The sequence below is a fragment of the Marmota marmota genome, unplaced genomic scaffold (assembly GCF_001458135.2).
Source record: "Marmota marmota marmota unplaced genomic scaffold, marMar, whole genome shotgun sequence".
Lineage (NCBI taxonomy): Eukaryota > Metazoa > Chordata > Mammalia > Rodentia > Sciuridae > Marmota > Marmota marmota.
This window is the reverse complement of record NW_025999924.1, coordinates 8,072,061-8,083,134: the sequence shown is the minus strand read 5'-3', so window position 1 is coordinate 8,083,134 and position 11,074 is coordinate 8,072,061. Positions and strand designations below refer to the sequence as shown.

Below are 11,074 nucleotides of genomic sequence, written 5' to 3'. Positions count from 1 at the left end.
TGCCTCCTGTCTCTAGGACCTGGGCATATAGTACACTTCATTGTCCTGGCCTTCTTCCATCTCCTCTTGTGGCTACCCCTCATCAAAGCATCTAATCAAAGAACTCATAACAAGAAGCTAGGGATTCTAATGTCTCCTTCAAGGGTACACAGCCCCAGTGACCTAACTTCCTCTAACTACATTCCACCCCTTAAATATTCCACCACCTTGCAATAGCGGCACCAGCTGGAGACCAAGACTTTTAGAGGACATTTAAGATCTAAACAATAACACATTTTTTAAGGGAGAATTATATATACAATGTTGTATTCTCTTAGATTAAACCAGTAGGCGAATGATGTCATTTGTTCCATTATTGGTAATACTCAGTTTGATCATTTGTTAAGTCGGTGTCTGCCTGACTTACCCTTTTCAAAAAAGAAAAGGATTTCTTTTTGTATTTCATAAGTGACCTGTGATGTGATACTTTGGGACTATTCTCCCAATGATTTTGGCAGCCATTGATGATTCTTGCCCTAATCAAATATTACTGTAGTGGTTTCAAAATTAAACTATTTTATCTGGTTGACCAAAAAAACAACAACAACAACAAATAGAACAAAGATAAAGTGGGGGACTATGACAGGGTGACAGGAGGACTTCCATTGGAAATACTCTGCTGCAGAGGTTACACTTGATCTGCTGCCTGAATGATAAGCAAGAAGCAACCTTGAGACAATCTGAAAGTGGAGTGGTCATAGCAAAGGGACTTGCAAAGAGCCCGAGGAAGTGACAAGGGTATTTATGGGAGAGAAAGGTGGCAAGTGAGGCTGAAGGGTGAGGTAGGGGAGGAGGTCAGCAGGGACCAGATAGCAGGGGCCAGAGAATTCTTGAAGGCCATGGAAAGACTTTGGAAAGATTTTTTTTTTTTTTTTTTTAGCTTTAAAGCAAGATGACCTTCTTGGAGGCTCTAGAACACATGGAGGATTACTAGGAGGGCACAAGATGGGGACTGTAGACTCTCAGAGAGATTCTATTTATATAAGCAAACACAGATCCCCTCAACCCTGTACTGGGGATTGAACCCAGGGGTGTTCTACCATTCAGCTACATTCAGCCCTTTTATTTTTATTTTGAGATAAGTTCCCACTGTTTGATGAGGGCCTCCCCAAATTGCTGAGGCCGACTTTGAATTTGGGAGCCTCCTGCCTCAGTTTTGGATTATAATTGTGCACCATGGCAAATTTTGACTTTTAAAACAAGTACAAATAATAGCACATTATATGCTGCTCTGGACTTTTCTTTTTTGCTTAACTTGGAAATCCTTCTACAGCAGTGGATTAAGGGCTGTCTCCTTTTATGTTAAGAAAAGTTAACATAAAGAGTGTTCAGAAATTATATGTAATTTATTTTGGCCACTTAGTTATAACAGAGCAGCAACTAGATTGATCCTTAGTTTTCTGGACTTTAATATAAAAAAGTTCAAATCTATGACACTTTTTTCTCCCTTTTGGCTTTATACTCATCACTGATTTCCCATTCTATGCCCCTCTGCCCCTCCTTAAATTTAACACTTACATAGCTTAGTCAACTGATCTCATTTTTGGTGAATCAAATGTTTAAAAAAAAAAAAACCCAGATGATATGGAACACAGATGTCCCTTAAACACAAAAGAGTAAATGATGAAAGAAATTATGTGTAGTACTGAGGACTGAGAGTTTGAATACTTGAGGTGTGTGTGTGTGTGTGTGTGTGTGTGTGTGTGTGTGAATTTCTCCTTAATCATAGCTGCAGCCTTCTCTCCCCAGCTCTGGATTGGGTGGCTAGGGAGATGCAGTATTAGCTCATTTGATAAGATGACTGCTCATCTCTGGAATGTTCTAAGAAACCCTATCCCCTTCAATCACTGAAGTCCCCAAGGAGAAAGCACTCACCCAGATCTTTTTCAAATGCCCCTTTGGAGTCCCACTTTCTCTTGAAGTAAGCAAGGCAGACACATTTGCCAAGGATAACTGAGACTGTAAGAGCAGCCCTTGACTGGGCAGCTTGTGCAGGCTGCTGTGTGGCTAAATGCAACTCGGAAACAAGCCCTATAAATAGCCCTTCATTGTCAGCGTGTGTGAAAAGACAAGAGTGAGTGTGCGTGGTCTGATTCAGGCCTAATGAAGTGGTTTCCCTCCGGGCAGAGCTATAAACCCAGTAGCTGCTCTGTCTGGGAATCTAGTCAGAAGGCAACTGCAAGCGTTCACCACTCTCTGAAGGGAAGCTCTTCCATGCTGGCTTTGCCTCCACTATGGCAAAAATCATTTTGAGGCACCTCATAGAAACTCCAGTGCGTTACCAGGAGGAATTTGAAGCTCGGGGTTTGGAAGACTGCAGACTGGATCATGCTCTATATGCACTGCCTGGGCCAACCATCGTCGACCTGAGAAAAGTCAGAGCTGTGCCGCAATCTCTTCCAGTAGACTCAGCAACCACAGAGACGCCACCCCAAGAAGGCAAATCCCGCTTTCAAATTCTGCTGGACGTGGTCCAGTTCCTCCCCGAAGATATCATCATTCAGACCTTCGAGGGCTGGCTGCTGATTAAAGCTCAACATGGAACCAGAATGGATGAGCATGGTTTCATCTCACGAAGCTTCACCCGACAGTACAAACTGCCAGATGGTGTTGAAACCAAAGATTTGTCTGCCATCCTCTGTCATGATGGAATTCTGGTGGTGGAAGTAAAGGATCCGCTTGAGACTAAGTGAAACCTTATCGGTTCCTGTTCCTAGGATATGAGGAAGATGTTCTATGGATGGTACCACAGGAATTTTTGTGTTACCCACGTTTGAAATAATTTGCTATGACTTTTATGAAGATTAAAAATATATACATAGTTCCTGGTATGTTGAAGATGTTTTTATTATTCTTATGCCGAAAGAGAAATTGTTAAATATGTTTGTGCAGTTCAAACTGATGCTATTCTTACAAGGAAAACATTGAACCTTTAGGAGACTGTACTTTGATACTAGAGAGGTCTCAGGATTGTTTCTTAATGACTCCAACAATGCTAGACAGGCTATGTTTTTATAATTCATGGCAAAAGAGTGTTCTCACTTAAGGAATCCTTTTCCATTTTGTGAAAATTTTTATACTGCTAAAAAGAGTTGTGATTCCCTTCACTTGATAAGCTTTTCTTTTCAGTGAATTTTAATTAAAGTGGAGTTTTATAAATATGGAGTGTGAAAGTTAAATTCAGCACTTGGAAATTGAGTGTGAAATTTATTTATGATTCATGATAGTTGTTACTGCCTTAAATATCAGTTGGAAAATCCAAATAAAAGTATTATTCTTAAAAATTTTCAGATATCTTATTTTTAAAAGTTCAAATATGTACCTTATTCATTTTTTTCCTAAGCCAAATTGGATCCTATCTGGAGTTTTATTTTTTGAGTCGTGTATGGATACCTATAAAATACTAATAAGATAGATATTAACACATATTGTATTCTTATTAACTTTAGGCAAATATGTTCAGCTACTGAATTCAATATATTTTAAATCTTGCTATTAAGGATCAACTTAAAATTTTAGATTCTAGAAGACAGCACAGTGTAATGCATCTGTTATCTCTCTCTAATCCTTAGCTTTAAATAGCCTGGCAACTAGTGGAAGCCAGGACACCTGACCTTGCACCAAGCCTCTGAGTTCACACAGTGCCTCTGTTGATTGGTGCTTATGTTCTCCCTAACTGCTGCTTTGACTCAAGGTTGAGACCTTGGTAGAGAGTAAGAATTTGCATTAGGAATATTGGCTTCAGCAGCTGGCCTGTGACATTCCAAAGATTTGCTATCTCATTCTGTACATACTGAATATGTCTTCAGAGGAAGTAGCTGCTTTTCTTTTATTGGCACTGAATGTGAGCTGACAGTGAGCCTGAGGCTGGTGCTAAGAATAGAAGAGGAACACAGGGTGTGGATGACACCAGGGTCAGTGCAGATGGCAGACAGTGCGGCTGTGCTTGTTCTCCCACATTGCTTCCTTTGTAGTTCAGGTTGAACGGGAAAGACACGAAGCAAAAGAAAAATGAACCAAAAGTAATGAAAAAAAAATCTAAGAGGGATGTTTGTTGACTGTTCAATTAAATTGAAAGGGGTTTGAAGTGATAGGTTTATAGGAGCCTAATGCTATACACTGAGGTTTGTGCATCCAACTCTAGGATAAGAAATTTTGTTTAGACAAAGTGAATGTCACAGATTAGCTTTGCCACATAAGAAAGTCAACAGCAATCAACAGGACTCCAGACCTACCAATTAGGACAGGGATACCATGTGTCCCATATGAAATTATTACTATCTGGCATCAGAATAGTGTGACACAAACTAGTGCTTTTAGAAACAAACAACAGAAATATTCTTTCATTTTGTCTTGATCTTCCCCTGGATAAGATCCAATTTCTGGGGAATTTCAGGGAGTGAAATTCTTACCATGAGGAGAAATCAATAGGATATATTTCCTTTAAAAAATAAAATAAACACATCTCCAATTAGTATTTCCTTTTTCTAAGACAAATTTTAAAGGCACACAGAGCCATTTTTATTTATAAAATGTATCAAATATTATAGAAAATAAAAACCACTTATTCTTCTATGACCATGAGATAGCTATTTAAACTATCTAGTTCACCGTTCCTTAATCCTTTTTTTTTTTGCAAAATTGGTATTTACATGAAGTCTAATGTCCTGATTGTACTGGTTATTGTCTGTTTCCCTCCCTACTCCCACCAAACCCAATCTCTGTCCCCTTCCCAGCCCCACTCCCAGCCCAACCAGACTGACACCAAGGGGCCACATAATTGAAGTTTGTGACTTGTTTTAGCCATTGAGAGGCACTGACTGGAGATGAGATTGGAGGGAGACTCCTGGGCAGGATAGGGGCATTTCTTCCTCTATTCTCAACCTGCTGCAGACTGGGGCTCTGGCAGGGCTTTGTCCTTCCACAAACCGACTGCCCCAGGGCTCCAGTTCTTACTGGGCCCCAGCATCTATGGAACACTCTTTCTTTCTTTCAGTGGGAGGGGTAGCTTTCTGCTTTATTGTCACTGGTGCTGCACCATCTCTGTTGATTCCCCTTGCTCTGTCCATTCCCCCTTCATTGAAGTCCCTCCATGAATGGAATTTTGTTTCCTGCCAGAACCCTGATTGCTTGACATCTTAAGTGATTAAAAAGAAGAAGAAGAAGGAGAAGGAGAAGAATAAGAAGAAAAAGAAGAAGGAGAAGGAGAAAATTAAAACTAATGCATCACTTTTTATTTTTTTAACTACCAAACACTGATTTGTAATGCTATTCACTATTCCAACATGGATAAATGGTATTATCATTTAACCATTCTTTATCACTCTTGGTCCCAACAGGAAACAGATGGCGCTCTCAAATGGAAAGAACTCAACAGGGTTCATTTATAAAGAGACTAATTACAAAGGCATGAGCAGAGCATAGAAGAGTTGCAAAGCTAAGGGTGGCAATGTGCAGTTGTGTCCCCTAGGGATCAGAGGAGGAAGGAGTCCTTAGAAATCAAGACCAGCTATGACTTTCATTTGAGGGATACAACTAGCCAAAGGTGACCTTTCCTGGGGAGGGAGTCAAGAAAATAAACACTTTCTCCCTCCAGCCTCCTACTAGGGCCCCCCATTGGCTGAGCCTAATTGGTGGCCAGAGGGCGAAGAGCCTGGTTGATACAGTTCAGCAGCCTTCCAGGGCAGAGGGAAAGTGGAGGGTGACTCTGGGACCAGGGGGTAGGGGAAAATATCCAGCACCCCAATAAAACCAATCCTGTTGTCCTAGTTCGGCCTTAGAAATCTTTTCTCCAAAGGAGACCTGAGACAGGATTGGAAGGCTGACATTTTACCTGGGAAGTGCAAGCCCAGGTGTGGAAATAGGGGAAATAAGGCAAGAAAAGTAAGAGAAGCCCAAAAAGCTAAACGAGTTTTGGCAAGGCTAGTGATTGACTCGGCACATGGAACTGCTCCAGGTGACTTCACTTCAGGCTGAAAAATCTTAGAGCAATCCACAGGGGAATTAAGAAGAGGGAATTTGTTCACCTGGTTCCCTACTGTATCCCATTTCCCATTAGTAAAGGTTTGGCTCACAGGGACTAGATGCTCCTGTGCTTCTGTGGTTTCCATCCAACCCCTCTGCAGCTGCTCAGGAAACCAGAGCCTCCCCTGTGACATTTCATCCAGGCCCAGAACAGAAGGATGACTCAGCATGGCCAGACTCTGGGTGGGGAGTGCAGGTGTAGGGCTCAGACTTGGAGTCCTGCCACGCCAGGAAGCTTGGCAAAGGTGGCAGCAGCATGTTCTGGGAAGCAGGTGAAACCTTAGGTGGCAGGTGAGAAGGTAGGCAGGGTTTGTATCCAAGACAACCTCACACGCAGAACTGCAGGAAGGTGATACTAGGTCAATAAGGCAGTCTAGTGGCAGCTGTTGCTGCTATACCCTCTGGTGCCTTCAAATTTGATGGTCCCCGATATCACCTTATATTTTGATCTAATTTTTAATCAACTTAGGTGCAAAGACAGTCTTAAACTTCTCCAGGATTTTTCATTTCCTGTAAATTATAGACCAAAGTCTGTTTGTGTGTGTGTCTCTATGTGTCTGCCCTTGTTCTGGAAATACAAAAGTCAATGAAAAAATTTGAAGAGTTTGGTTCTCATTGGCCTCCCTTAGTCCAGACTGTACTGAGGTCTTGAATTTGTCCTTAACCTATTTCTCACCTGCTTGCCCTTTCAGGTAGGCCTAGCCCTGCGAATCTTGTACGGAAAACAAAGAAAACAAAAACCCTTCCAGCTAGCTCTCCTCATCCTCCTCTCTGCCTTCACAGCGGTGGGTCACACAGAACAAAGCTTGGCTAAAGTGATTATTTTTACATAAAACAATTCCTGAAAGATGTCCATCTAGTCAAAAGTCACTATTAGGCATCAGTGACTACTGCATTTGGCAATTAAGTGCATTTAACAGGCACATGGCTACTTCTTAAAGAGTTGCCTTGGAGGTTTTTTCTGACTGGGTTTCCACTCTTTGCCTGTTTTATATAATTATGTCTGGACTATGTCTGTGTCACTGGGAAGACAGTACAGTGCATTAAAAAGCTGAGCAACTTCAATTGGAGTTCCCCAGATACCACTTGAAATGAATCATTGCTTTAACTAACCCTATTCAATTTCATACTAAACATAGAACTGACTGCTTCACAATAGGATACTGCTCAGCAAATAGTTACAAAATAACGTCTTGGCTTGATCCTTTGGGGAAGGCATGAGACTCTGACTATAAAGCAGGAAAATAGCCAAGATCAGGGCCTTAAACAATACTTTTTTCCTTAACTGATTCTCCTGAGCTTTTGGTGCAAGCATAGTCCCTTGTCCTTGAAATGGATTACTTACATGCATGGTTGTCACTGCTTACAATGCTCAGTGATGAGGAAGGGGGGTTGGCAGCATCATCTGTTGTAATGGATCACGTATGGTCACTCTGTGAAGCAAGTAGTCATCTTGAACAAGTAGCCCCCCTCCAAAAAAAAAAAAAAAAAAAAAAAACAGAATTGGTGAATCAGATTTTGTGTTTGTTCCTGATAATGTGATTATCTGAAAATTGCTGTTAATGGTTTTTAGCATATCAAAAACTCATCTAAAAAAAAAAGCATACAACCTCAGGTTAGAGAAATCCCATTTTTCCTTAAGCTTAGCAAGAATCTGCTCATCACTAATGATCATTGTTCTCTTTAGAGACTATCAAATAGTTGGAAAGTAGAATTAAAATGTGGGTTTGGTGTACAATTTAAAGTTCGTATATTACATTTTGAAAATAACTATTTGTTTTAGCAATTGAATGGGTCAAATATCCCCTTCCCTTATCTCCACAAAATAACAGATAGTATTTCAAATTTGAAGAACAAATGAAACCTATGGTTATGTTTACTATGTTGCTTAATAGACAAGTGTGTGTAGAAATATAGTCCTTTTTATTAATGTCTTCTAACCTCCAGGAAAAACATAAAGAACATTTAGTACAGTAAGACAAAATGGTCTGTATGAAACTATTCGTTGTAGTCTATCATTCAAATATTCGAAATTCTTCCAATTTTTTCCTTGATTGGCTAATAGAAACATATAGATTGGCATTTTAAAAATCTCTTCATATAAATGGGGAGTTTTATATTTTTTCTTTTGTATACTTCCAAGCTATGTTGTTATGTTTATAAATTTATGTAATTATGTTATTATAGATTTATATAATTATAAGCTTAAAATTAAAATTTCTCTCTATTGTTTTTATGTTATATAGGCCTACTCTTTAACCCTTTTAAACACCTTAGCTCTAATTCTAATTCTATTTTGCTTGAAAATACCACTTTTAGAATATTATGTATGTGAAATCTTGGTACTGGGGATTGAACCCAGAGGCACTCTATCAGTGAGTTGCATCCCCAATTCTTTTTTATTTTTTATTTTAAGATGGTGTCTCACTGAGTTGCTGAGGCTGGCCTCAAACTTGTAATCCTCTTGCCTCAGCCTCCTGAGTTGCTGGGATGATATTGTGCACTGCAATGTCTGACTGGAATTCTTTTTCTCTTACTTAGTGTGGTAGTTTTACTTACTGTCTCTTAAGATCAGTAGCATATGGCTAGATTTTAAAATATATAATCCAATGATCTGTTTTATAGTAGATGAATTTAATCCATTTACTTATTAGAATTAAATATTTGAATCTATTTCTTATTTTGTGTTTTTTTAAAATCATATTTTCCTTTACTTTTTTTTTTTCCAAATTCTCTGTTTACCTCCTTGGTATTTTCTAATGATATTTAAAATGCTAAAATTTAAATATTGCCTGAAAATGTATAGGTTAATATATGGTTTCTGCGTAAAAATATCAAAAGTATAAAAATTTAAGCATTGAAAATTATTCAGTATTTCTATCTTTACCTTGAATATAATTAGGACTTTTGTGTTCTTATTATCTGTTGAACATTTACCCTGCTTCTTGTCACTATTGCTAAGGTTAGTTTTAAATACCAACTATTAAAGTCCCAGTTTTTTAAAAGAAAATTTTTCAACGCTTCATTTTGTTTCTTATATTCTAATAAAGTTACCTTATTATTTTAGTGAGGTTTACTAGATGGAAAATCCTGTCTTTACCGTGCTTCACTCCTGAACAATATTTAGCAAGGTATAAAATTCTAGGTAACTGGTACTTTCACCTCAGCACTGTGAAGACGATTATTCCATGGTCTTGGAACTTACAACAGAATTCTCATCAGCAACAACGTAATTATTCCTTTGTATGTGATCAGTCTTCTTTCTCTGGTTGTCTTTGGAACTTCTGTTTATCTTTGATGTTCTATAGTTTCACGCTGATGATTTAGGTGTAGACCTGGATTTGTGTTGATTAATATGCAGTCTGAAAGCATCTCTCTCTCTCTCTCAACATCTGGATATTTCATGACTATTACTTCTTCCTGTGTTCTCCAATAGCCCTCAACCCCCTTCTTTTAGAACTCTTATCTGATATAGACTGAAATCTCTAAAAAGTCCCTGGTCTACTTGTGGCACATTCTGGATGAATTCCTTAGCTTTTAGTTACTTGTCTCTTTTTCCTTTTGAAATATATCATGCATACATAAAAGCATGATATCATTATTATTATTTTTTGTTTTAGTTGCAGTTGGACACAATACCTTTATTTTATTTTTATGTGATGCGGAGGATCCAACCCAGTGCCTCGCACGTGCTTGGCGAGCGCGCTACCACTATGGTAGCGCTCTACCACAACCCCAGCCCCAGAAAAGCATAATTATTATTGAACATGTTTTATGTGAAAGGATCATCTGAAATAAGGAACCCAGTGCAAGAGATTGGTCATTGTTGCACCTAGAAGCTGTTCTCCTTCCTTGCCTCCTTAGAGGTGAACACCATCCTGTCCTGTGTGATGATCACTTTTCTTGAAAATTTTACTATCCGGGTTTACATCTCTAACCAATGTCTATTACATACCACATTTCAAAAAAAAAGAAAACTTCCAAATGAATTAAAAATGTAAATGAAAAACAAAACTAAACAGAGCCATAAATATCCAGTGTTCTGGTAATACCCGATTCTCCCATCCCTGATCTGTGCCCTCCTCTGCCCTGTTCTGTAACCACGCCCTTCCCCGGGTGGGGGGGGGGGACTGCCCTCTGGTTTCATGAAGGTTGAAAGTATCCACTGAAGACACCAGAAGAAGAGCAGGGGGTAGAGAGAAAGGGAGGTTGGGTGTTTCTTTTTCAGCTCTCACTGTTTCAGGCCCAAGTGGCCGCAGGGGCTGCCTGCAGCCCTGACAAGGCTGTCCTCTCCCCAGGTTCCAGGCACACTGCACCCAAAGTTCCATTTCCTTTCTCTTGTTCCTTCAGGCTTTAGGGCAATGGCTTCCTACTATTACTAGTCTCTGGGTGCCTTGTCATTTCTTTTTTTTTTAAATATTTTATTTAGTTGTTGATGAACATTTATTTTATTTATATGTGGTATTGAGAATCAAACCCAGGGCCTCACTCATGCTTCATTCCTGATTGTCCTTTAGGCCTTCCCACATCTCTATAAATAATCACTTCACTTTATATAATATATAATATAAATATATATTACATATTTATTGTATATTATATATATATATTTCTTCTTTCCCACTTTTTAAATTGGTGCATTATAGTAGTCCATATTGGTGAGATTTGTTGAAACATATTGGTACATGCACACAATGTAACAAGATAATTTGTCCAAGATCCCAGCACTTCCCTCGCTCCTCTCCTTCCACCCCCTCGCCCCTTTCCTCTCCTCTATTCTACTGATCTCCCTTTGCTTTTCATGAGATCCCCATACCCTTGCTTTTCCTTTTTCCTCTCTAGATTCCACATATGAGAAAACATATGACCCTTGGCCTTCTGAGCTTGACTTACTTTGTTTAACATTAAGCTCTCAAATTCCATCCATTTTCCTGCAAATGACATAATTTCATTTTTCTTTATGGCTGAATAAAACTTCATTGTGTATATATACCACATTTTCTTTGAATTC

At 39.1% G+C, this 11,074-nt stretch overlaps 1 protein-coding gene across 1 annotated transcript; it reads left to right on the top strand.

Moving 5' to 3' along the window:
- Positions 1–2,090: 2,090 nt before the first annotated feature.
- Positions 2,091–3,325, top strand: Hspb3 (heat shock protein family B (small) member 3). The gene has a single exon (XM_015497380.2). The coding sequence runs from the start codon at positions 2,274–2,276 to the stop codon at positions 2,730–2,732; it is 459 nt and encodes a 152-aa protein (XP_015352866.1). The 5' UTR covers positions 2,091–2,273; the 3' UTR covers positions 2,733–3,325.
- The last annotated feature ends 7,749 nt before the right edge of the window (positions 3,326–11,074 follow it).

Bases quoted from the DNA above. Each gene is read 5' to 3' on its own strand.
- Hspb3 (XM_015497380.2), top strand. From the start codon at position 2,274: ATGGCAAAAATCATTTTGAGGCACCTCATAGAAACTCCAGTGCGTTAC.